This window comes from Furipterus horrens, unplaced genomic scaffold (genome assembly GCF_987537825.1).
Source record: "Furipterus horrens unplaced genomic scaffold, mFurHor1.1.pri manual_scaffold_15, whole genome shotgun sequence".
NCBI lineage: Eukaryota > Metazoa > Chordata > Mammalia > Chiroptera > Furipteridae > Furipterus > Furipterus horrens.
In genome coordinates, this window is record NW_028327185.1 from 15,056,220 (window position 1) to 15,084,018 (window position 27,799).

General features: G+C 42.3%; 1 protein-coding gene and 1 pseudogene across 1 annotated transcript in view; one reads left to right on the forward strand and one right to left on the reverse strand.

Moving 5' to 3' along the window:
- The window catches only part of FMN2 (formin 2), a 261,959-nt gene that overhangs the window by 214,782 nt on the left and 19,378 nt on the right, over nucleotides 1–27,799 (reverse strand). Inside the window, exon 2 of the mRNA XM_090263236.1 lies at nucleotides 24,707–24,873. Within this exon, the coding sequence (XP_090119362.1) occupies nucleotides 24,707–24,873 (167 nt within the window). The remainder of the gene's footprint in view (nucleotides 1–24,706; nucleotides 24,874–27,799) is intronic.
- On the forward strand, nucleotides 18,244–18,606 carry LOC149992445 (ribosomal protein eL22-like 1 pseudogene; annotated as a pseudogene).

A 27,799-nucleotide genomic window follows, 5' to 3' on the forward strand; every position in this document is an offset into this window, starting at 1 on the left:
ATCATTAACAATTGCATCTATAAATCTAATACATATATCACTTGCTCAGTGATTCCTCATAACCCACAGATGCTCCAATTTCATCTTCTTGGTCAAAACATTTTGCTTTATCTTTTCTGGACACAGGTCCCGACACACCTCTTCTCTTTGCACACGGCCTTCCCACACAAAAGGGAATTCATTCCCTTTCCCTCCCAGGGCCAGCTCTCCTCTGCTGCTGATGAAAGTGTTAAAAAAATTCCCCACTTTGAAGCAAGTTCATGTCTCTATTTCAGAGGCTTAAAAGTATCCATTACTAGAATACTTCCTGACTCAGCACCTTCCTGGCACTTCTCTTGAAAATGCAACCTGTACAACATGGATGGATTAAAAAAGAAACTCCTCTGGAGAAACTTGTGTCTTCGATGTATCAGTAATCAGTAATTGTTGATTATTGATTCATCCGAGGATTCTCTGCTCATCACACGAACACATGTGCAAGATCAGTGCATGGGGACACCTGACAGTAGGCGTACCGGAGCAAACAGGAGACAGGATGGCAGGAAGGAGAGGTGGAAGCCACACACGGTCCAGTGCTCACCATGGCCCCAGGAGACATGAAAGCCCTGAAGGGTCAGGGGGCAGTCCCACTGCGCAAACCAAAGGGGCAAAGACAGAGATCAAGCCTGGGTGGCCGGCACACATTGAGGTTAGGCCCGAAGTCTGTTGCAGAGAAGCAGCGCAAAGGATGACAGCCCACCGGCACTGAACAAAGGAATCCGCACACAGGGGAACCCAGCCACCCCATCCTCCTATGGCCTGTTGAACAATAAAATCCTCACATGATAGATCTAGAAAGGGATTATACAACTTTCCAGCCTACATGGTCAGAACTCACGGTGGCTACACCCCTTGGAGAGAAAAGAGCCGTAGACACACAAACCTCTGCCCCCTGCCCACCTTGGCACAACCTGGTCATGGTACCTGGATCAGTTTAGACAGAGCAGCTCTGCTGGTGGCTTCTGGCTACAGGAAGACAGCACCAGAAATGCACAGGCCAGGAAACTCATAGACCCCCGCTTCCCATTCCCAGGAGCAGGCCTGAAGACTGAGGCCACTGGCTTGTAAAGGGGGTGGTCCCCCCCTCAGGGAATACAGGGCATTTTACACAGCCAAGTGACACCACCCTGCTGATCCCAGAAGCCCTAGTAGTGGAGTAGTGCAGGTAAGAGAAAATAAAAACTTGTGCTTCAGCACCACCTCCTGGAAAAGAAAAGAAAAGACTTCTAATCAACCTGCTAAGAGTGAGATCGCATTCCTACAAATGCCAGGCAGAGCAATACTCCATCCAGCACAGCAAATAACCAAGGTAACAAGGAAATTCAGAGACAGAATGAAAAGTCTCCAGAGAATGAACTTAAAGACATGGAAGACTTTGATTTATATGACAGAGTATTCAAGATAGCAGTTCTGAAAAAAAACTGAGTGAGGTTCAAGAAAACTCAGAAAAGCAATTCAACAAGCTCAAAACTAAAAACAACAGACACAAGCAGTACTTCACCAAAAACACTGAAAATATGAAAAAGAAACAAATGGAAATCTTGGAGCTGAAATACTCAATAAATGAGATAAAGAATGAACTAGTGAGTTTAGGAAATAGGGCAGACCAGATAGAACTGGTGATATCAAAGACAGAAACCTAGCCCGGACCAGTGTGGCTCAGTTGATTGCACACTGTTCCTTCCACAAAGCAAAAAGTCACCAGTTCAATTCCCCATCATAGCACACACCCGGGTTGAGAGTTCCATCCTGGTCAGAGCATATATAAGAGACAACCAGTCAATATTTCTCTCTCTCTTTCTCCCTCCATTCCCCTTCTCTCTAAAAACAAATAAGTAAAATCTTTTAAAAAACAGAAATCTAGAAATGACTCAGGTAGAAGAAGAGGGACAATTGAGAATTAAAAAAATGAAAGAACTCAATGAGAACTGTCTGATACCCTTAGAGAGAGCAATATAAGAATTGTGGGTATACCATAAGGAAAAGAGCAGAAGGAAACAGGCAGCTTACCCAAACAAATAACCAATAAAAAACTTTCCAAACCTACGGGAAGAACTGGATCCTCAAATCCAAGAAGCTAAAAGACTACCTAATTATCCCAGTCCTGAAGGCCTTATCCAAGGCATATTATGTTAAAACAGTCAAAAATTAATGACAAAGAAAGAATCATCAAGGCAGCCAGGGAAAAGAAGATAGTAACCTACAAACAAAACCCCATTCATAGAATAAAACATTCAAATTATCGAAAGAGAGAAATCACCAGCCAAGGATCACATATCCAGCAAAGTTATCCTTCAGATATGAAGAAATAAAGGCTTTTCCAGACTATAGACACTGAAGAAATTTACTACAACCAGACCTGCATTATACGAAGTGATGAAAGGCACTCCTCCATCTAAAACGAACACAAAAAGAATACAAAAATGTGATTAAGATGACTAACTGACAGACAGAAGCAGGGAAGTGCAACTCGTGTTAAAAATAGGGTATTAAACACTTAAATATAACCTAAGGGTTAAAGGAGTAAACGCATTAAGAAAAGAAGACAATAGCTACGCAATTTGGAAATGAATTCACAGCTGAAAAAGAACTTGTGGTGACCAAACGTAAAAGGTGGGGGTCTTAACTGTCACTGGTGAATGGAGAGAAGATGCAGTCAGGAGAAAAAGACACTGCACCTATGAAACTGTCTTTTGCATATAGCTAATGGTAACCACACACACACAAAAAAAATCTGGAACTGAGACACATAACACAAAAAAAGGAAACAAGGATGGGCTGGGTGGGGGGAGCAATGGGGGAAAATGGGGAAAAAAAAGGAAACAAGAAAAAAATCCTAGAATTACCCCAAAAATAACATAAAAGACAAAACACAGGGGCAAAGACACAATGGAGACAGAGAGACCAGAAAACAAAAGATAAAATGCCTATAGGAAATCCTCATATATCAATAGTCACCCTAAATGTAAATGGACTAAACTCACCAATGAAAAGGCACAGGGTACAGCGTTGGATCAAAAAAAAACAAAAAAAACAAAAAACCGACTACACGCTGCCTTCAGGAGATGCAAATTAGCCTCAGAGACTCCAAATGGGTCATAATAACTATGGGGATAGGAAGTAGTGGGACTAATCCAGGCAAGAGGAGAAAGCAGAGAGGTGGTAGCTCCCCCAGACCTGAGAGCAGGCCTTCAAGCAGCCGACTGGTCACAGGTGAGGGGCCACTTGCCATCAGTGCAGATGGGACCCTAGGCTCTGCCCCTCGGAGAAAGGGAGACTCATAAAGCCACTCCAGGAAAGGAAGACCACTTGACATTTTGCAAAGGAGTCTGATTTCAGATGAGTGGAACTGAAGGTGCCCGGTTTTCAGCAGGCTCACAATTACAGCTTGCCAGCATGGCTGGAGTTGGGAATCTGCACATAAGTCAGTAGCATGCACGCATGTGTGACGTCAGAGAAGGGGAGGAGGCTGGGAAGAGGACTCTAAGGGTTTTACATTGAGAAACATCCACATTTTAGCAGCAAGAAAAGAAAGGGAAAAAATAGTGTTTTGCAGAAGCCAAAAGAGTTTTCAGGAAGTATACGTTAATTGCCTCAAATCCTACAAAAAGTAAAGGAAGGGGAATTCTCAAAACTAAGGGGAACAGACAGCTTTTCAGAAATATCTTAAATACATTGATGGGACTGGAAATTAGATCATAAAGGAATAAAATAGTGGTAGAAAAGTAGAAGCAACTTTTTTCAGAAATTTTGCAAGAAGAGTTAGTTCACATGGGAGGAAACTGAAAAAAGTCACTTAAAGACGGCAAACTTCCCAGTAAAATCAGAAAGGGTCCCAGCTCAGAATGAGCGAGCAGGGTGGTTGCTGGGAAGAAGCGAAGGCATTTGAGACAGGGAGGGCCCGACAACAGGCAGTGGGGCAGGAAAGAGTAAGCAGGCAGCTCAGGCTTGTCTCTTAGACGTTCAGTGGGCTCCAGCTGAGTGGCTCAGGTGGTTGGCGCGTTGCCCCATGCACTAAAAAGTTGCAAAAGGTTGCAAGTTCGATCCCTAGTCAGGGCACATACCTAGGTTGTGGGTTCGATCCCTGGCCAGGACACATATGGGAGTGACCAATCAATCTTCCTTCCTTCCTTTCTTTCTTCCTTCCTTCCTTCCTTCCTTCTTTGCTCTCTCTCTGACTCTGTCTCTCTGTCTCTCTCTCTCTCTTTCTCTCTCTCTCTCTCTCTCTCTCCCCATCTTTCTCTCCCCACTCCTCTCTCTAAAATCAATAAACATATCCTTGGGTGAATTTTTTTTTAATGCAGTGGACTTCATGGCCACTCTTTTGTGGCTTCCTCCAATCATTGTTCAGAGCTCTGAGGGAGAACAGGAGGGAGTGAGGAGCAAGGTAGAAACTCCAGAAAGTCAAAAGGCTGAGACATGATCCAGCAGTTGCAAGCTTATCTCTGCACAGATCTGCCCAGGAAAGCAGAAAGGGTTCTGGGAAAAGAATTTCCTAAATTGGTATTCTAGCATGACGTTAGTTTCTAGGGATGCTATGCATTCCTGACCCTCTGGCTCACACCAGAAGCTGACACAGGACACAGGGCCATTGTGCTGAGGGCTGCAGTCCTGTGGCAGCCGGCCCAGAAGAGGGGAGGCTGGCGGAAGTCACTGTTGGAACACCCACACCCACGTGCAACACACACACACACACACACACACACACCCAGCTCCTGGCACTATGAGATTAGAAGATCCTCAGGGAACCATGGCAAAGGAGTGGGTTTCAAAAACTAGGGTCTAATAAAGAAAACCAATTTTGAATTAAGGGAAGAAGTAAGAGAAATATTTTGAGGTGGAGGGGCCCAGAGAAGGACATGTAGGTTCAGACCTGACCTAGTGAGGAGAAGGAAGAGGGTCTGATGTCCATGAAGGGAGAGAGGTGTGTGACTTGTAAGTCAGAGCCTGTGGCAATAATTAGCCATGGGAAGAAAAGAGTGCTGGCGGCGGCGGGGGCGAGGGAGGGACCTCGATCAGTGTCCGCATCCCAGAGTCCATGGTCCCCTGCCCTAGCTACACAGCTCTGCTCAGTGAGGAACACATTTACACTCATTAGCACTCCACTCTTAAAATCAGATACCCACACATCTCAAACTGAGGGGGAGACTATCTCAACGCCTACACGAAACATCCCTAACCAGAAGAAAGTACTGCAGGAGACCGCGTTCACAATTTTGTAGGACTTCCCCTCCCTCAGAGCCCAGACCAGAGCTAACATTTTCTCAAAGGCGTTAGCTGACAGTGGGGTTTGATAATGTGCTCCGGAAAAGCACACACCGAGCTGAACTAGCACATCTGTTACAGCTGCCCATGGAGTCTCTTCCCACAGGAAAGACATCCGTCACCAAGCGCCAGCAGCACAGGCAGGAGCTGGAGGTGAGAAGACCTATACTGAGCTGTGTTGCTTACAGACGCGCAAGCCTGGTTGGTGCTCAGAAGGGAAACTGATTCGATAACTACTAGAATATGCTGCTGTTGTGGCTACAGCTATCATCGGCATCACTGAAATCAGGGCCGCCATTCACAAGCAGTGTTTTGATCTACAGAACTCAAATACAACTAAACAAAAACAATAAGGTAGTGCCTTTGAAGAAGCCATTTCTAAAGACTGAGTACTTAAACTAAAGCAACAATTGGGACTTGGGAACCAACAAATGTATCCATGCTATTCATGTAGAGTCCCGCTGGGAAAGGAGTTAATTAACTCAGCCTTGTTCCTCCTATGTATTAGTTTTTTCTGAAGTGATTGACAAAGGAAAGGCTCCTGTTAGAATCTTTGCCTTTGTCTTTGATCATACTTGGAAAATGCTAACATGTTTATACTCATAGCCTGTAACAATTATTCTAAAATAGACTCAGACCTCTGCATAACAGGCACAATGGTCGAGAGCAGGCATTTCGGAGTTCACAGTAGATGGGAACTATTTCTCTGCTGATTACAATGTCCAGTCTCCCTCTCTCTAAAGTAGACATAATAATGCTTCCCAGGGGTGTTATAAAGGTCAAATAACATTTAAAATCCTCAGCAAAGTAAGGGCTCAAAAAGTGGTCAACTATTATGATTAAAACGGTCATGAGGGATCAATCACTAAGTTGGACTTCTTTGTATCAGTGAGGCTGTACAATTAGTAACAGTTTGGAAACAAAATCAATTCTCGTCCCCTAGCTCAGGACTCCTTAGCTGGACTTTAGTCTCAAATTATTATTAAAGGTCAAGTTGACCTTAATTAAAGCCATGATTCAACAAGGTTCTGAGCAGGATGTGCCTTTACTGTGCTTTGCTTGGTCTTATTTTGTGAAAACACTCCTCACGCTTACAGACACTGCTTCGTGTTCAGAGCTAAGGAGAACGTGGGATAAAGTGATGACTTGCTCAATTAATAGTCATTTTACTCCTGGGTACAGAAGAGACTGTTTTCCATCCACACTATGCGACTCTGTCTGGTTGATTAGATGGAGGGGAGCGTGACGTGTAAATTATAATTATAAATTTGATCTTGTAGCCCATCATGTCATAAGCATTCGTGATCCTTATATCTTGACATAAACTCTTTTACATTTTGTGCAAATCCTTAAAAGTAAATAATATTTCAATAAAATTTATTTTTTAGCTAAAGGAGATAATTGTTTAGCAGACTCAACTTAACGAAAATTTTCTTTTAAAAGGAAGTTGCGTTCTTTTAACCTAAAACTCAACTCAAGGGAGTTATCGAGAGCTTTCACTCAGTGTTGTGCCAGAAATGTAAAAAAAAATCCTTTAACTTTATCTACATCAACATTTAAAACATTTTATTATTTTCTCTAATGCAATTGCAACATTAACTACACCATATTTCTTTTTATCTGTACTTGAAGCAAAAACCACAAATGCTCTTTTCTTAAGCAATGTATATAGAGCCTTGCATTGCTCTTCGATTTAAAAAATTTACTAAATGAAAATTACAGACGGCCAATAGACATGTGAAAAGATGCTCAACGTCACTAATCATCAGAGAATGAAAATCAAAACCACAGTGAGCTATCACCTCATACCTGTCAGAGTGGCCATCACGAATAAATCAACGAACACGCATTGCCGAGGATGTGGAGAAAAGGGAACCTTCGTGCATTGTTGGTGGGAATGCAGACTGGTGCAGCCACTGTGGAAAGCAGTGTGGAGATACCTCAAAAAATTAAAAAGGGACCCGCCTTATGACCCAGTGATTCCATTTCTGGGAATATATCCAAAGAAACCTGGAACACTACTGTGAAAGAATATATGTGCTGCTTTGTTCATAGCAGTGTTATTCACAATAGCCAAGATTTGGAATGGCCCAACTGCCCATCAGCAGCTGAGTGGATAAAAAAGCTGTGGTGCATGCACACGACGGAATACTACACAGCTGTTAAAAAAAAATTTTAAGAGAGAAATCTTATCTTTTGTGATAACATGGATGACCGGAAGAATATCATGCTAAGGGAAATAAGCCAGCCAGAGAAAGACACACACCATATGACTTCACTTATATGTGGAATCTGATGAACAAAACAAACTGACAAACAAAATAGAAACAGACTCATAGATGCAGAGAAAAGACTGACAGCTGTCAGAGGGGAGGGGGTTGGGGAACTGGGTGAAAAGGGTGAAGGGATTAAGCAAAAAACAAAAACATAAAACAAGAAAGCTCATAGACAGAACAGGGTAACAGGGTCGTGGTTGCCAGGGGAACGCGGGAATCCATGGTGATGAAGGGAGATGATTTGGGGTGCTGAACACACAGTGCAGTGGGAGGACGATACATTACGGAATTGTACCCCTGAGGCCTATATGACTTCATTGGCCAATGTCACTGCAATAAATTCAGTAAAAAATAATTTTTAAAAATAAAGAAAATTAAAATAAAAACTATTCCAATGAAATTTTCATTACTGAAATTATCTTCCAGCCACTCTGGAAATTTGGAAATACTATTGAGGATTTTCTTTCCATAATTTGAAGTAACCAGCAGAGGGCAGAGCTAAACATTTCAGACTTGGATTCCTCGGCATGAATGAGAAGAAATTACAAAAAGAGCCTGAGGAGTTCTATTTTTGACAAAAACTCAACACCTCAGTTGCTATATTTGCATATATGCTGAGCCTAGAGACAGGCCAAGAAGAAATGTCAACCTGATATTCTCTTCAGCAAAAATGTGGGAATAAAAATCAACAGCGCAATAGACTAAACCCCTGTAGTAGAAAGTCAATCGAATAAAGAAATGGAATGATGTAATGTTAATAGTACCTTGCCCAGTTTATGCATACACATAATGTACAATAGCTTATAGATAAACTCAAAAATATTTGGTATATGTGATAAGAGTAGAGATTAAAATACCTGTGAAAATAAGTCTATAAAAATAATTTTTATCTATATCCACATATGCATTCCATAATAACTTCTTAGTCTAGAATACAGACCCTATAAACAAGATTATCGAAAAGTTTTAAATTTTTTCTATAGGATTATTTGAAACTGATGTTACCCTCAGTCTTAATATTCTATAACTTCAATGTTCTATAACCTCTTGAACTTCAAAAGCACATTTCAAAAGAACATGCTAATAAATATATAAAGAAAGAAGCAAAAGGAAGATACTTGCCTGGTGTTACAGCAAATATCATATAAGATTATATTTAATATTTTTTAAGATAGAGTTTTATTCAGTTAGATTTCCTGGTCTGAATATCTGCATTTTATATTTCTCAAGGTTTTTCAGATAAAAACAATGAAAAAGTTAAACAGAGAAAGTTCCTGTAAGAAATTAGAGAGAGCATTAGTTCCACTGAAGATTCTGCTATCTACCTGGAGACCAACTCAATCTCTCAATCGCCGTCTCCCCGCTCCCCCCCGGGGCCCCTTCCTTTCTCCCCCTCCCCATCCCCCAGCAGTTTCTCAATCACAACAAAAAGTGAACCAAAGGCTTAATGAGCAGTCTGGGGAAAATGTTCCATCATTAAGCTTAGTTCTAGCACAGCAGTTGAGCTCAAACTCTAGAGAATTCAAAGACAGGACCTCCTTGGAGTTAAAGAAAAAAGGCCAAGAGCAGCTTCCCCATCTAAGTCACAATTAATATTCGCAAAACACATTTTCTAGAACAAGGCTTTCCCAAACCTGGCTGATCAAAAACCCCTATAACCAGAGTCCAACCTCAGACTTAGTTGATCAGAATCTCTGGAACCAGAGCTGAAAAATTACCATATTTTTCACTCCATAAGATGCACCATTTTTCCCCCAAAGGTGGGGGGAAATGTCTATGCATCTTATGGAGCAAATATTGCATCACAGACCATGATGTGCACTACCTGACCTCGGGTTCCCAGGAAACCAGAAGAATACCTGAACCTTAAAGTCTCTCCTCATTTGTTAATGACAGTGATGATGGTTCTTAATACCACTGTTGACTGCTGTTCACTTTACATGGTTGAAAAATTATTCTGTTATATTTTATTAAATGTTTTAGTACACCATTTAATTCAGAATATTTTTTTCTTGTTTTCCTCCTCTAAACCTCAGTGCATCGTATAGTCAGGTGCGTCTTATAGTGCAAAAAATATGGCACTTAGAATTTTAGAAAGCTCCCCTGGTATCAAATAATGGGGAGGAGGAGAAGAACATCGGATGAAGCTGCAGACTTAGCCAGGGGACAGCCCACTAACAGAGGGTCTGCCTGGCAGCTGTGAATAAAAGCATCGCTGTTATCCTAAGGCTAAAGCATCTTCATCCACGGGAACAGGATCGCCAGTTTGTGGAGAAGGAAATGGAGAGGGCGAGAATGGAACCTGGAGACTACGGAGACCCAGACACAGGAGGGAGGCAGCTTAGACCAGAGGGGGTGCAGAGGGAAAGAAACCAAGGCCAGAGTTTCTAGATATATCTTTGAACCCACAGGGTTTAGCAATAGACTGACGGTTTTGAATTAAATGCATTTAGCAACCGATTGGCTGGGGGGGGGGGGGGGGACACAAGCCACAGAGTCAGCTTTCTTGGGTTTCAGATCCATCTCCGCCGCTTACAAAACTATCTGACAGGGCCAGGGACCCTCTCCCAGTCTCAGCTTTCACATCAGAAAACAGAAGCAGGATTAAATAAATAAATTACTTAAATTAAATGAATCAACTGAAGTGATAAGTTAAACACTTACTAGCACAGTGCTTGGCCTTTAGTAAGCAATGACAAACCCTGGTTACTAGTCACAGTTTTTGGTATTAATGATGCTGTAAACAGCTAATTCATAAGGCCTATTCTGGAGAAATATATTTTTTAAAGGGAGAAAAAAGCTCCCCTGATGTTGACTGTAAGGACTCAAGACCACTTTCAGCTCTCCATAACCGGTTGCTGAGGAACATTTTTTTCCTTCAAAACCATAAAGAGAAATGTTTAAGTACAGAATCAATTAAGTTTTGTTAGAAGGACCTTCAGAGCTACAAACCATCGGCATTACAAATATCATGGCATATAATAGGAACAGGAAATAAGTTCCTATTTTCTGACTCTCCTCTGCTCCTACCACCTAGACTGGGAGACTCCAAACAGACCCAAGAGGTGTCACTGGCCCGCACTCACCGCGAGGATGTACCTCTCACTCCCATCCTGCTGCTGACCCCAAGGAAAACATCACCCGCCATTACGCCCTCACTGCCTGTCTCCAAGAGCAGTCTGGAAGCCCTTCTTTGTCAAGACACCATTTTTAAGGATGCACTCGCAATGAAAGTCGCATATTGAAAATAAAACTGGATAAAAAATAAAGGACGCACTCTGGAGCAGCTGTCAGTCGCAATCACGCAGTAACTGCCACCAGATTGTTGTCGTCTGCTCATTCAAGGGCAAGTTCTTAAATATCACACCAATACAGCCTATATCGAGGGCAGATGTTTTGTTAGAAAGCAAACCAGACGTTATAGGCCTCAGCATCTACCTTTTTAAAGTCCTTTGAAAAGCAGCATCTGTAGGCCAGTGTACATAACAGGATTTCCACCTGAAACCTCAGCTCGGCTTCTGCGGCCATCTGTTTCCAACCCGGAAAACTCCTCATGCTGTAGTGTATATCAGTTGCATTTTTAATATAATATTTTTTTAAAAAGTACTTTTCTCCACCACATCCAGTGATCCCAGGAGCATAGCTCTTCATTTGTTCACAAGTCCTCTTCCCCATCCAACGTCAATAAATATATACAATCAATATGCAATCAATATTTACTACAATCTAAAGCAATCTTCATATACAAAGCCGTTCCATGATTCCAGTCCCTGACCTCAGAGTTATATTTTGGCAATGCTTCGGATACTTTTTTTCAAGGATACCCTATTTTCATGCCCTGATGGGGTCACGAGAATCCTTAATACAACCCAAGGGGTACCTTGAGAATCTGAGCATCAGAAAACAACAATAACTTGGTCCCTTTGCTCATGTACAGGCTGACTTGTGGGGTCCCTCCCAATTTCAAAGGTATCAGGAAATGAACACATTTCTGATGTGCACCCAAGGCAGGCGCCTCCAGTCTACGATAAAAACTGTCCTGTGCCCAAAGGAACAACTGACACCAGGTCTTCCCCAAGAAGTATCACGGAAAGCTCCTCACTGTGGAAGTTTTCACTTCCCCACAGCATTTAAAGTACACTCTCCGGTCCTTCCTTTTCAGGCATATTTCTCTTGGAATACCCTTCTCGGATACGCCACCAAGCTCCACTCTCTTCTCAAGCTGTCTTCCATCTTTGAGTCCCTAGTATTTTGGGGCCCCTGACATCTTTTTCAGTGATCTCTACAAATGCCCAAGATTCTTCGTAGCATTCCTCTGTCTCAGAAAGAACCCAATTAATTAGAGAAATGCTCATTACCCAGCTACATTTAATGAAGGCGCAAGGACCATTAACCACCGAGAACATGAGGAAGGACAGAATGCTCTTCAAGTGGAAGAAGCTTTTCCATCTCTAACGGAGGCAGCATGGTAGTGCGGAAGCAAACAGGCCTGAGCGTCAGGAGACTAAGCTGCTGGCCCTGTCAAAACTATCGCAAACCACAGTCATTCCACCTTTCTGAGCTTCAGTGACCTCATCTGTCAACTTGAGAGAACTGGACTAAATTAAATCATTGTTAAGATCTTCTCCTGTGTTGTCACTTTATTGTCCCATTGCAAAACAGAAAATGAATTAGGTGTGGACAATGCACAGATACATGGCTTGACATAGTAAATACAGGAAAATCCTTTCATAGCCTGGGAGCATGTTGGATCATGGGAACCAGAAATACCACAAATCCATAACTTCTGCTAAGGGGAAGAGGCTGTTCCTAAAGCATTTAACCTAGAAGCTGTTGTACATCAGTTTGCTCTACATGTAAGATCCTGTAAACATCATAAAGTACACGAACAAAGCACAAGGGAAAGAAGTCATTCCCACAAAAACAGGCCCTAGTGAGCATTTTACAGAATATGCACCCAAAGGGAGGAAAGAGCCTTGTGCCTGGATCTGTGCAATGACGAGTTAATGTCAGAGACAGCCAGAACTGCAAAAATACAGGGGTAGGCAAACGTAAGCTTACAGTTGTTTGTATGGAGAAAGACATGAAGTTTAGGATTATTACAATAGCTCTGTTAACTCAGAAGAATGTCACAATGCACCCAGAAACCTGCTTTCACCCAGCCCTGTGCAGTTGAAGGTTTTGTGCTGATAATCGAACTTTAAACGAGAGAGAACGAACATCATTTCCCAGTACTTTAGGTTCATTATTCTGTAAAATGGGGATAAAACCCATTTCATCAGAGTTTTTATGAAGATTAAATGATTCATATTTGTCAAATTCTTAGGACAGTGTCTCATAGGAAATAACCAAAATGTTTTTAAATACTAAAGACAATTTTAAAAAATAGAGGCACCAATTCAAGGAACTGACATGCCCGGCAGACTCATCACAGACTGGAATGGGACCCAGGACCAGCAAATAATTCACAAAGGAGGGAAAGAAGAGGGAAGGAAGTGAATGCAAGCCCAACAAGAACAGAAATGTATCCCCCAGCCAGACTTGGCCAAAGGTTTTACCCAGTGTCTTGCTAAGAAAGGACTGAGATTAAAACAGAACCACCTAGATTTTAATAGTCGGTATTGCATATGCAATTCCCTCTTTCTGCTTTGTATTGTAAACGCATTCAGGACATTCCGTGTATGAGTTGTCATTCTAAGTCAATCCATTTACCATCAATTAAAGGGCCCCTTCTGGAAGTGTTCCCAAATTAAAGTCTACCCTCATCTCAACGTGGGACGGCACCACTGCCGTATGAATGAACCACCCTTGACCCCGACCTGGCCTTGACCTTACCTCAGGCAGCAGTCCACTCACCTGGCCACACTCTCAACCCCGTCATCACCACAAACTACTTTACCTGTCAAAAATACATGGAGCCATCCTACCTGAACCTTCTCCTCCTCTAGACCTGGAGAATCCTGACTCCCCCGTTCTCTACCGCCCACTCTCTCTGGTCTTGTTTTCTGACTGTGCAGCCCACTCTTTCCACCTCCCCCACCCCAACATCCTCAGCTATTACCCTCACTGACCATCAGGCTGCATCCGCCTGGGCAAAATGCCAGCCTGGATTAGCGCAATGTTTTACCTTTGCCATCCCGAGGGCTGGGACACGCCATTACCTTCCAGGCCCACTGGCCCTCTTCAGGCACTCCTCTGTCATTCTGTTCAGCTCTCAGCCCTGTTCTTAAACATCCAGCTTCACCTACCCCTCATGTGCCCAATACAGAGGGTGACACATCCTAATTCACAGAGGATAACGAAGGCAGGAGCAGTCCCTCAACTTCCCATCATCCACCTGAAAGAGCCCACCTCCATCTGGATCCTTCTTCCCACGTTTGCGTTCACACACAGGTGTTCCTGTTCCTGTCCGAGGCCACTCCCCCCACCTGGGCTATGCATCCCATCCCCTCGGCTTTCTCAGGACCAACCGTGATCAATTCTCCTTTCTCTCCCTAATTTTCAGCATCGCCTTCTCTACCCTCTGCATCAGCACCTACACATGGGGTTTTTTTTTTTTTTTTAAAAGGAGACCAAGGAAAGGAAAAAACAGGCAGTAATGAACTTCCATTCCCCACTCATAACCCACCCTGTTTCTTTTCCCTGACACCAAACACCAACACCAGACCTCTGGACCCAGTCACATACCCGACTAACCTACCTCCCAGCTCCCCACCAGCCCCCTGCCCTTCCGCTCACACCTCAGTGCCCACAGCACCCCCCCCCCCCTCGAATCCCTCTCCACAGGTTACTCACAATAATTTGTGGTAACATCAATGACTGCTTTTCACTCTTGATCGTACTTGGTCTCCTGGCAACACTTCATATCGCTTTATTTTTAATCTCCCATTTTTTCTGTTCTAGCCCTCTGACTGCTCTCCCTCTGCCACCTTGCAGCGCTTCCCGCTGTTCACTGCATAAAAAGTGTTCGTCTGCAGGTCGGGAGCCTCTCGCTTTTCGCTTCTCCCTTCTCTCTCTACAGGACTTGTCCAATACAAAACGGCCTCAGGTAGCATCTACAGGAGGTCCTCAGTCTCTCTCACGGCCCCGAGCCACGAACAGCCGATCGCTTTTGCCTGCCTCCAGTACGCACTCATGATCAGTAAGACCTAAAAGGTGCCGTCTTCTCAACCTGCTCCTCCCGTGCGTCATACACGATACACAGCGTCACCCCCTACCCGCTCACGCCAGCCAGAAATCTGGGCCTACCCCTGTGTCCGCCCTGTCCCTCACCTTTATACCGTCCATCGGGCCCCGGAGCCTCTTCATTTCCACCTTCCGCAGTAGCGCTCTTCAAAGTGTGGCCCCGGACAAGCAGCATCACCGTTACTGGGAACTTGCTTGAAACGCAAGTTCTCTTAGCCCCACCTGAGACCCGAGGAATCAGAGAGTCTGTGGGAGGAGCCCAGCGAGCTGTGGTTTAACAGGTCCTCCGGTGATTCCAATGTCTGCTCAGTGTGACAACCACTAATCTAGGTATCGTTAGAATTACGCTGTTTCCATTCCCTGCTTCCACTTACATAGTTACGGAAACTATAACATTTCCCCCCTCCCTGGGTTACGGCAACATCTTCCTCAGACTCTTCCAGCCTCAAAACCATACCCACAGAAAACCCCCTCAGTCTATAGTTCACAAACACCCCGATGTTCTCTCTAAAACGTGAATCTGATCACATCCTACGCCTCCCCTAAAACCCGCCAGGGGTTCCTCGTGCTCTCAAGATTAAATTCCAATTCTTAAGCCCTTCTTCAAGAAGCCTTCACAAATGGCTCTGCGTGCCATTAGCATCTTTTCCTAAGATGCCTCCTCTGCCCTGCCCACCGCCCCCCCCCCAGGCTGGGACTCTGCGCTCCAAGTCATAATGACCACTAAACACCTCAGAACTCTTCCATCACCCCCAGTAAATACTGGGCCACTGCCACTGCCCTGGCTGGGCGGCTCAGTTAGTTAGAGCATCATTCCAATATGCGAAGGTTGCAGGTTTGATCCCCGGTCAGGGCACATACAAGAATCAACCAATGAATGCATAAATAAGTGGAACAACAAATCTATTTCTCTCTCTCTCTTTCTTTCTCTCTTCCCCTACCCCTGGCCCTGACAATCAATAAATTTAAAAAATAAATCAAATACTAAGCCACTGAGTCTATTCACCCTTTTGACAGTAAGCAAATAAGCACAGGAATTTTTCACTCAAAAATTCAAATATTATGTGACTGACATAGATGACCATATGTGGTTAGGGATAGAAAGAAAAGTCAAATTTTCCCGATAAATTCATTTTTTATATACCTTACCTAAGCATATACCAGGGGTCAGCAAACTAGAGCCCACAAGCCAAGGCTGGCCAGCTGCCTGTTTTTGTAAATAAATGTAGTTAGAGCACACAGCCACGCCGATTCACTCCTCATTGTCTGTGTCTGCCTTCACACCACGACAGCAGAGTTGAACATTTGTGGCAGAGACTGTAAAATATTTACTAAGGCCTGAAATATCTTCTAGTTGGCCAACTTTGAAAAACTCTGTCAACCCCTGATCTAGACAATAAAGATAATAAAAAGGAAGTAAATCTTTCAGGTTTCCAAAGTGCTGTAAAAATCAGGAGAAAAAATAAGGAACCCTCTAAGTTCCTGGTTGGTTCACGGTTGCTCAGTCCAAGGAACCTTCACTTTTCCATGGCGTCACAATTCTGTACTTCTCCTGGCTCTTGAAAAAAGACAAGGGAGGCCACAAGAAATGCAAGTCACATCAACAGAACTAATTAATATTCAGTGCATATTCAGGAGAAGGATCAGAAAAACCGGGATGAGAAAGGTTGGGCAGAGTCACCCATTTTAATAAAAGTCCGTCATATAAATTAAACATGAATTCTGAGTCACCCAGCACTGTTGGCCAGATGAAAAGTTCCACTTGTGAGGGCAAAAACATACCACAAAGAAGAAAGCATGTCATGCCTTAAAAAGAGTGACTGTCACTAATGTGTTTTAAAACACAATTTTTCCACACTGCAATTAACCTTAGGGTTGGGGATTATTCAAAAATCCACAAAAGTACCAGTAACATCTCTTCTAAACTCAGAAAACTTCGTGAAGAGGAAATTACAATCAGAACCCTACTTTTGTAACAATTCTTTTGAATTCAGGATAATGGGGAGGAAATCACCTCCATTGCCTTTGAAAATAAAATATGGAAAAAGCAGCATGTATTGGAAGTTTACTGAGTCATACATTAAATTGGAAAATAAAACAATCTCAAAACATACATGTTTAAACTCCTTTGTATAAACACTTGGATACCAACTGCTACAGGATCCAATCACACAACCGTTCACTGAGCAGTGACCTGGGACAACTACTAAACATTGTAGGGATAAGAACAAATGTGATGGAGTCCAGAGAAATAACAATTTTTTAAATACATATTAAAAGCCTCTAGTTCACACTGAGCCATGTGAGTATAAACATGGAGACACAATTTGACCTGCCATACAATCAGTTCCATGGTAAAGACAGGTCACTAATACAGGGCAATTTTTTTTGAAAACCACAGAAGTGAGCAGTCTGAAAAAAATAAAATCAAGCTGGAAATTCTTGATGCATATCCACTTCATATATTCTTTATGAAATAAATCTATTTTATAAATAAAAATAAAATCAGATTTAAAAAATCTCCTTTTTACTAAGAATAGTACAATGATTTCCTTGTGTTCATATTTATTGATTGTTCCCTTCAATAATTTTTATCCCATGAGAATTATCCAACCAAAAAAATCCAAGTTATTCCTTGCGGTAAGGTCTTTTTGAAAGACAGGTACAACGCTGAGGTGCAAACCAGCCTCCAGCCCTTTGTGGTCCCTCTGTCTTAGGAGTTCTGAGTGAAACTGAGGTCCCTATTCTTTGGGGAGGTGCTGCGAAAAGTGGTACTTCCATTAATTCATGCTACATCCTCTGTACAGTATGCCAAACGTTCACACACATAGACACAGGAAGCTAAAGCTGACGATAGGTGAGTTAGGTATGCCCTCAGAGAACCACAAGACCAGAGTAAGGAGCGATACTAACTATACTGGAAGGAACAAGGACGGGCAAGGCAGGGGTATACCTAAATTTACAGCAGATTGACAGCAATGTTGATAATGGCATCGGGCAAACTTAAAATACCCGATGTCAAAACCAGCTCAGCAAGAGCAGGTGTCCCTCGCTGGGGGCAGGATGGAGCGTGGGGAGGTGAGGACAAGGGTCAGTGCCCGCTGCTTGTCTCTGCAGTATGGCGGCTCTTTAACCAGGTGAATGCAGTTCCTCGGAGCATTTTAAAGTACTTAAAATTTAAAAAAGTAATTAAATGGGTAAAACTGAAGGAAAGGATTACAATTTCTCTCTCCTTTTTGTTACCCTCCTTAGCATGGATTTATGCAACGGTTACCTGGCTAATGAGATCGATGTAAAACATGGCTACTACAAAGTAAATTTTGGTAAGTAAAATCTTGCATTTTACTAGTGACTTCTGTGTTGAGATTAGAGCAAAGTGTCCAAGAAAAGAAATATTCAGTAAAAATAATTTTTAAAAGGTCTGCAATGTAAGTATAATTTTAATTTAGGCCCTCTGATCACTCGGACAGTTTGCAAGATGGTGCCGAAAGTCAAGAAGCCTAAGAAGACAACCTGGAAGTTTTGGCTGGACCTTACTCATCCAGTAAAAGATGGAATTTTTGATTCTGAAAATTTTGAACAGTTTCTGTGGGAAAAGGTTAAAGTCAATGGAAAAACTGGAAGTCTTGGGAATGTTGTTCACAGTGAGTGCTTGAAGAATAAAATCACAGTTGTTTCCGAGAAACAGTTCTCTAAAAGGTATTTGAAATATCTTACCAAGAAATACCTTAAGAACAGTCTTCGTGACTGGTTTTGTGTGGTTGCATCTGACAAGGAAACTTATGAACTTTGTTATTTCCAGATTAGCTAAGACAAAGATGGATCGGAGTCTGAGAACTAGAGGAGCTGCCCTTTATAGGGCTTTGCTTACTAATAAAACAAATGAAGCATATAAGAGAAACATATAGAACTGAACTTTAGTTCATCTGTGAATAAAAAACAAAGCACTCTGTAAAAAAATTTTAATTTAGAAGAAAAACAACTTTCTGAGAGTTAATACTGTACACAATGTTTCAAAAATAAAAATAAGTAAAAAACATACATATGTTTATTCTCTTACAGCTAAAAGATGTCATAGATTATACTGCTTCTCAGAAAAAGATTTACATGAGCTTGATTAAATAGCACCTATTTTTTTCCTGCTCTGAAAAAAATTAATTCAAATACAAATGATCAATTCTATTTGTTCACTTAAGTCTTCATTCTGATTACTGGTGACAAGGAAGAGAGTACATTTCATCCATTTTCTACTAGAGGCTGCTGTTGGTAATCATTACTGACTTATCTTTAAACAGGTTCAAAATCATGTTTCGTTTATTCCTTTTTGGACTGAATTTTCATGTCTACCTTTTCTTCAATTCTAGCCTCGCTAATACACGCATCCAAATCTATGTCCATTTAAATACACACCAAGGAGCTCCTGCCCATAACAATGGGATCACTACTTATTTAGCTGAATCAACAGATCTGCCAAACTAAAAAAGCCCAGCATCTAAAAGCATGCATCCAAAAACATTCTACTAAAGAGGCATTTAAGATCAGTTACCAAGGACTCAGTAGGTATAACCATAAACTCCTGCCAAAATCCTTGAGCCAAGGATTTTGCTTTATATTTTTGAAACATGAAGCGATAATGTTCTATCTGACATAGTTATGACTGAAGAAATCCTAGAAGAGCTTGCTCATGCATCTTTAACAATTATGTAAGATAATTGTGGTTTGCTGGAAAACAGCTGCTGATGAATATGACCCAGAAAAGGGGGTCACCATATGAATAAAGGCATTCAAAGGAAAAGAAATCTTTTTAAAAGATTTTATTTATTTATTTTTAGAGAGAAAGGAAGGGAGGGAGGACGAGAGGAAGGGAAACATTAATGTGTGATTGACTCTAGCATGCTCCCAACCAGGGGACCTGGCCTGCAACCCAGGCCTGTGCCTTGACTGGGAATAAGAATGGGCGACCTTTTGGTCTGCAGGCTGGCACTCAATCCACTGAACTACACCGGCCAGGGCAAGAAAAAGAAATCTTAAAGGGCCATATACTGGCCTTGTTCTTCCATTCACAACTAACAGGCAACAAGCCAGGTGTGTCATTGGCGGCAGGCTGAGCTCCCGTCTGCCTTGTTCATAGGTGGCAGGGCAGGGGCCCAAAACTCCCCATTCTGTGATCATCATAAGTGGAGGTTTTGCTGTTTCTGAGAAGTTGGAGACTGTAGTAAAATTTTCAGGAGAGATTTTTTCCTAATGCTTCAGACAAATCACTAAAATAGGTTCCAAAAGAAAAACATCTTTCCTCAGACCACAAAGAATCACAATGACCTTCCACTCAACAATATAATCTACCAAGTCATGAGCAGTAATATTCTCTGTGTGTCTTCTCTTGCTAGCTTTAGAATTGTTCTAGCTTAGAGTTATTTCTATATGAAATATAAAACAGAAACAAAGAGGTAGAAAGCAAAGGTGAGAATACTGAGAATAAGAAGTAGGTTGTTAAAATGAAAAAAGGTTACAGACAATACTATTAGGCCCTTAAAGCTCATTCTTTCTTTCTGTTTTATGAAAATAAGCTAAGAAAAGAGCTGTCAACCCCTTGGATGGCTGAAATAACTCTGAGTATCATGAGCTTAAATTAAATTTGATCTGCTAATAAGGTCAATAACATTCTACTCAGCAAAAATAAGAATCTAATGTTTGTCAGGTAATGTGCTAGGTATTAGTTTTCAAAATAAAAAAATAAAATTGTATTCAAGCAAAGTATTTAATGAGCACCAGTTCTGTCCTTAAAACATTTTCCTCCTAAAACTCTCTGCCTTCTCCATCTCAGTAAATGGCATAACCGTCCACCCAGCTATTTAAACCCAAAAACCAAGAAGTTGTCTTTGATTGACTTTTTCCATTGCCCCTGGTTTTGCCCACCAGAAGGACCACCAGTTCTACCTCCAGAATCCATCCAGAACCCACTACCTCTGCTCCATCTCCCTCACCACCACCCTACCCCAACCAATCGCCACCACCTCTTGCTCAACTACTACAATACCCCACCTGGTGTTCCAGCTTCTACTGTTACAGCCACTCGGAGATTTACAAGCTGAGAGACTCCAGCCCAGCTCCTTCCCACAGCCCCTACCTCCCCTTCTATATCACTGTGACTTGTTTATAACTCTTGTGAAGTTATGTCTTACAGGATGTCTACCCTTTTGCAGAGATAATTGGTTTACCAAGAATTCGACCCTGACTGAAGAGCTGCAGCTGCTGCAACCGGAGATAACTTTATGGCCCTGCAAACTTTTGTCCCTGTTACGACGCTCCTGCAGCACTGTCCTGTCCCCCTGCTTCCCAAGGCTGCTTCCCGCCAAGAAGAAGCAAAGCCCCTATATAAACCCTGCCCAAAACCCCAGTCGTGGTCGGCGCCATCTTGGAGACTTGGTCTCGGCCTGACCGCCGGCAATAAAATTTTTTGCTTACTTTATTCACTGCCTCAGAGTGTTCAGTCTCACTTGTGTAGCCGCAACACTACTCCTGCCCTCTATACTTTATTACCCAAAGGCCAGAATAAGCGATCCGTGTGAAATATAGAATAGGTTCTTCTCCTGTATAAAACCTTCCAAAAGCTCCCACTTTTTTTAAAAAAGATCAATTTTCCTTGAATCACATTCAATATTCAAAGTCAATTTTCCTTGCATGGCTCCTAACTCCTTTGTGTCTTCCTCTCCTGAAACTGCAGCTCCACAGACCCTCAGTCTGTGCCTTGCTTAGGCCATGCTTCCCCAGGCCCTTTAAACTTGATACTTGAGCTTCCTGGAATGACCCTCCCTTAAACCTCATCTCCTGACTCCTGAATGAGGCCTCCCTCTACATTCACCCTATCCACACTCCATTCACTCTATCATATCACTTGGATTTATTGCCTTCATACTATTACCTATGCTTTTTTTTTTTATGTGTGTGTGTGGGGGGGGGTGTTTAATCTCTTTTCCCGCCATGAAAAGAATACAAATTTCAAGAGAACAAGAATCTTATTTCTCTTGTTCACTAACATATCTCTGGAACCTAAAACATTGCCTGGCATATAGAATGTATTTGGTAAACATCTGTGAATGGATTAATATTATCACTCTTTGCCTTTGAGTATTCTTGGAACTTTAAGGAAAACTCTAAGAAAAATGTGACGCTTTTTTGAATAGCATTTCTAAAGCAAAATATCAGGCTCTATAAATATATAAAAGCAATCGGACTAACTCAAAAGGGTGGACTGAAGGAGACTAATCCATAAGCTGCATCAGTAAGATCCCCAAATCAAAACTACTGTTCTGATCACATGTAGAAATGGAGAGAAGAAAGACAAAGGGGAGTGGGGGTGGGTGCCTTAGAGAAGGGCACAAAGCTGGAGGTGGGAACAGTGCCCATTATGAGCTTACTCCTAAAGGGTGTTCTGTCTCGAAGAGCAACTGTCCTCAAGAGAACCATTGGTTAGGAACCCTCCCCAGCGATTTTCTAGAAATCAGTAGAGAGACTAATTATCAGTGACTTCTCTCTCCACAGAAATGCATTCCTCATCATTCCTCCATTAATACTCAATCTGCAAATTCCCTGTCATGTTATCTCTTCTGAGTCTTGAAGAAAACTTCAACCATACATAAAATAAATGCACAGTTCCATTACCGGAGTGTTGTTTAAGTATAAGGAATAATGTTTCTTAACAGAGCACCTTTAATTTTGTAATTGTTTTATGTTCAGTTTGACAAGGGAAGCAGTGAGAGAGCAATGAATAAAGTAAGAAGAAAATGCAATCACAACGTGGGGGAAAGAAATTCCCCATTCTGAGGAGATTATTTCATATTGCATTAGGGATTTTATTTGTTTACTGTTTCATTTTTGCTCCCTCTACCACACCTCTGCCCCCCAAAATGACAAGGTTGAGAGGAGTTACTGGTCTCTAACACACAAGGATGGAGCAGGATGGGGATAAGAAGCAGCTAGTTCAGTGAATGGGGGGGGGGGAAAGATTAGAATTTTCTTATTCTTTTCAGTTTCTTCTAATTCCACATTTATTGAATGATAACACTGTACTTCTAAGTTTTAAAGGAGGAAAGTGCAGTCAACTTGGAAATTGTTTGAATCAAAAAGTAAGCATTAGACATAGCTAGTGTTTGCCTTTGCACCATATTTATTTTAATTCCAACTTGTAAATTGATATATCTTCTAGAACACAGCTCTACAACATTTTTAGCCCACCACACTCCCTGGGTTCTGTCTCTATGAATAAGACAAAACTCTCACAAAAGACAAAGAAAAAGGAAGAAAAAAATTAAACTATTCAATTCTTCCCATAGAGGAAAAAGATCTACCTATTAGTGATTAGATGCCATGTCATTAAAAAATAAATAGGTAAGTCCTAAGAAGGAAGATTCATAAGTCACAGCACATCCTGGGAAATCCTCTTTCATGTCATATTACTTGGGTTTATTTCCTTCACAGTATTACCTATGCTTTCAACAAGATCTCACAATTATTTTTTGTGATTTACTTTTCTAATACTGAAGGGCAATTCAGAAGCCCACAGGTTGTAATGGGTAAAGAAGAAAAAGAAGAAAAACAGGCACATAGAGACATTTTATTATTTACCATTGCTTCTTGATCTCGACCAGGGCTCATTTTCATTATCTTTCAAAACTCATCATTATTTCACTCCTTGACCAAAAGCATGTACACTGAAGAGGTCTATAAGAGTTGGGGGTTCAGGTGGAAGCAATGGAACGAACCCATCTGGATGAGAACTCTGCCTCATGACACCTCTGCACAAGTGGGCCTTTAGTTTTCTTATTAGAAATCCATGTACTCATCACAACCAACACTGTACATGTACCACATACCTGAGAAAGATTAGCAATACTCTGGCTTGAAAATGATAATCCAATTCAACTATACTGATATTGATTATGAATTATGAATATGTCTTTTGCCAGTATTAACTCTCTCAGAGACTGGGAAGTGGGGGAGAAAGCAGACAATGCTGTTTCATGTCAATATTTTGTACGGAGATGAGTAATGAATGCAATGAAGTAGCATACTAGGGCCCATGGAGACCTGCAGCACCCTGGGAACAAAACTCTTGCCCTATGGAGCTGCTTCTGAAGGGATGTCTATGACTGGCAGTCACAAATACTAATCAGAGCCACTTTAAATCATCACTGATTAAAGCAGGCTAGATAACTGTCAAGAGTGGCCATTTGTTAAGGAAAGGAGGTCTGGCAAATAAAGAATACAATAAGGAATACCCTAGAAATCTCACCATTTGCAACAGCATAAATGGACCTAGAGCGTGTTATGCTAATTGAAATATTTAAGTCAGTGAGAGAAAGACAAATAGCATATGATTTCACTTATATGTAGAACCTAAAAAGCAAATAAGTGAACAAACAAAATAGAAACAGACTCATAGATACAGAGAACAGACCGATGGTTGCCAGAGGGGAGGAGGGTTAGGAGGCTGGGTGTAGAAGGTGAAGGGATGAAGAAGTACAACTTGGAGGAGGGGGGGAGTACAAATTGGTAGTTACAGGATAGTCGCAGTGATGTAAAATACAGCACAGAGAACAGAATGGTCAACAATATTGTAATAATATGTATGGGGCCAGGTGGGTGTTAGAAATACCAGGGGGATCACTTTGTAAAGCATGTAAGTATCTAACCACTATGCTGTACACTTGAAACTAACACTAAATAATGTGAAACGTAAACTGTAATTGAAAAATAAAATAAAAAAGGAATTACCCCAAAGGAAAGCAGTGAAACAGACACGCTGAGCCATGCGGAGGCTGGAGGAAGGAAGGCTTGCATCGCATGCTGGTTTTTAAATTATGGGGTGACTAGGCAGACACCCCTCAGAAGTACTCTTTCGACTGCAGTCCGCCTCATGGACAGAAGTGAGTCCTACTTACATCAAACGGAGCTGAACTTGACTGGGCGTTCTGGTTACACGGTTCCCTGAAGCAGTCACTGAAGGGAAGGAGGAGACCCATGGCGATGATGCGGGAGCAAAACTTCTCTGCCTCTTCCGGGGGTCCGTTCTCCTGCTGGCTGAACAGCTTCTCCAACAGAGTCCGCCCTGCAGATGGAACGGCGATCAGAAGGGAGCGCTGACAGGTCACCTGCCTCAGCACTCTCCCCGAGGAGCGGGGACGAGTAAACACAGCCAGGGAGCAACGCAGTTGCCAAGGCTACTGACGTGTGCAGAGAGCAGCCTCTCAAACTCACAGAAGGCGCTGCAGCCTGAGGCCTGGGTTACCACATGGGGAAGGGCAGCTCTGGTTTTCTCCCCCAGCCCCCCAAACGCTCCCTACTCCGAAAGAGGACGGGCCATGTCAGGGGCCGCCCACCTTCTCCCATCTGAAGGAGGACCCCAACCTTTTGGATGTCCCTGGCAAGCCTCCTTCCTAAGAAGAAGTGAGTCACCACATTTGTCCAGGAAATATCAGGGGCTGACATTCCTTCTCAGGCATGGCGATGGGGCGGGGTGGGAAAGAGGAGACAGAGAGGCAGGGACAGAGCTGACCAGTAAAAGAAAAGAAAGAAAAGTCACCTGATGAGGGAAGTGATAGAGGGAAACTCAGAGGCCTAACTTTAAAGCAGGTCCAAATTAGTTTTTTATTTCCCTAAAAGGGACAAGAGAAGAAAAGTGACTGGAAACGTCAGAGGGCCTGGGTCCCCTCTGGTCCTTTGGTTCTCAATCCTGGATGAACCTTAGACTCACCTGGGAGAATGGAATGATGGAAGCATCCAAGTTGACACCCCTTTGAAACGCTGCCCCCCTTTTCACATCCCTCCCTCTAAAGTGTGGTCACCCTCAAGTGAGCACATTTTCTTCTTAACTATCCTGTAACTTGATCCCCGCCTTGCTTTCTCCCATGTAATCTTCGTTACGTCCCCTCCTTAATTCCAAATGCATAAAAGAAGCTGCGAACTGTAGTTTCTTGGAAGTATTCCGCCTCAGTTTGTTGAGATCGTGCTTCTAGATGTATTCTCTGTTTGACGCAAGTAAATTTTTATAAAAACTCTCTACAGCTTTGGACATCCTTACCCTGACACTTCCTTGGTGTAGTCATCAGGGTTCAAAAGAAGCCCACCCTGGCCCGTCCTACAGAACCAGACTCCCAGTTAGGTACCAGCTGGGGCCCATTTTGCTCCACCAGCTAGCTCCCTGCTTCTCGCCGGATGAACTTGGGAGAGTTTCCTCTTAGATCCTGAACTTATGTGATGTAGGTTGTAGTTCCTGGCTTTATTTGAGCTGTTCCTAGGTGACTGCTTTTAATTCCAGCTTTTTAAAATTGACTCAAAAGAAAAATTAAAATTAACATGGGTAATCATGGCTCCAAGGTTACCAAGCCCCACAGTAGTCAAAGTACAATTCAGACGGACCCTCAACTTGCAAGTACCCACAGAAATGGAGATTTAACTAAAATGATATCAGCCTAAGATGGCTGAAACTATCCTGTAATCCAATCCCCACCTTGCTCTCTCCTGCCTTCATATAATCTTCCTTACATTCCCTCAATTCTAAACACAAAAATAGAAGCTGCAAACTGCTATTCTAAGGAGCATTTTCTCAGTCTGCTGAGATCTTGCTTTCAGGCATATCCTATTGGCTCAAGGAAATTTTCACCAAAATTCTCTACAGGTTTGGACATTCTTATATCGAAATAGCTATGGTCATAGATAAGTTACTCAAACACTCTTAGGCCTCAGTCTTCTCATCTATAACTAGAAATAATCATCCTCATTACATTTTAGGACTGTTGTGAGAAGTGAAATAATCTTATGACAGATGTGAACCCTGAGTAAAAAGGTACCTAACGAGAAGAGCTTCTGGTGGCTACCTGGACTCAAATTTAAAAGTAGAGCCTAGCAGGCATTTCTAAATAGGGGCTTCTCATGCAAACCACACTTCAGGGAGAAACCTGCATTGAACTGCCTGCCTTCACTATGCTCCTGCCATCTGAGCCAGCCCTAACTAATAAAGGAGTTCCTGGACTTGTATTTCAACCATTAGAAGTGAGGCTTTCCCCATCCAATCAGGGCTATGCAGCTATATTCCCATCAGTATCTTCAGCAGTCAGTCAGGGTGGCTCCATTCTAACCAATCAGGATAGTGCCTTTTGGACCAATCAAACTGGGAGGATTTGGAGTCCTCATTTGCATGAGGATGGACCAATCAGGGACAGGGGTGGGGACATCTGTCTATATAGGTCAGCTCTCCTCTGGCTCAGGACCTGCACTTTCCCTTTCTACCAAGGGCTGAAGATATATTTCCAGCTGAAACTGAAACACCAAAAATGTCTCTCCAGAACAGAGCACAGCAGACCAGTGCAGGGCAGAAAAGTGCAGATCCATGGGAAGTGGAGCAGAACAAGCAGAGCAGAGGTATTTAGCCAGAGAGAGGACTTGCCCGAGGGCTGCGTCATCCCAGTGCCACTGTGCCCCAGGTCACTCCACAGCCATCACAGCCGTGACACGTCACAGTTGAGCTGTTTGCACTGAGAAAAGCTTCCTTCTTCACCGCACCCCGAATTGAAGAGTCCTATTGGCATTGAATTGGCACCAATGATCACTGGTTGACACAGGTTTAACACAGCGCCCAATAATTGTTACCTATTATTACTTTTATCAAGGTATAGCTCAAAAGCTCTGCACTCGTAAATGGGATAAATAAAATTTTGGTTCAACTAGAAGAAAATCATAAGTAAACAATAAGATCATAAATATGTATCCATAATCTAAAAGCATTAGAAAAAACATGATTTCAAAAGCATTTGAAAAAGTAAAATAAGCAAGGCAAACACAAATTAAAGTATCTTCAGCCAAGTTATTTTTTATGTGCAATGAGTTTTAATTATATCAAGAAGGTAATATGGCATTTAAGACTCTGCTTGCTGTAATTCCTAACCTCTATTTTGTTTTTTGTTTTTTCTAAACTTTCATTGTTTTACTGAATTTATTAAACTCATGTAGAAAATAATATTCATCCAATGACCATC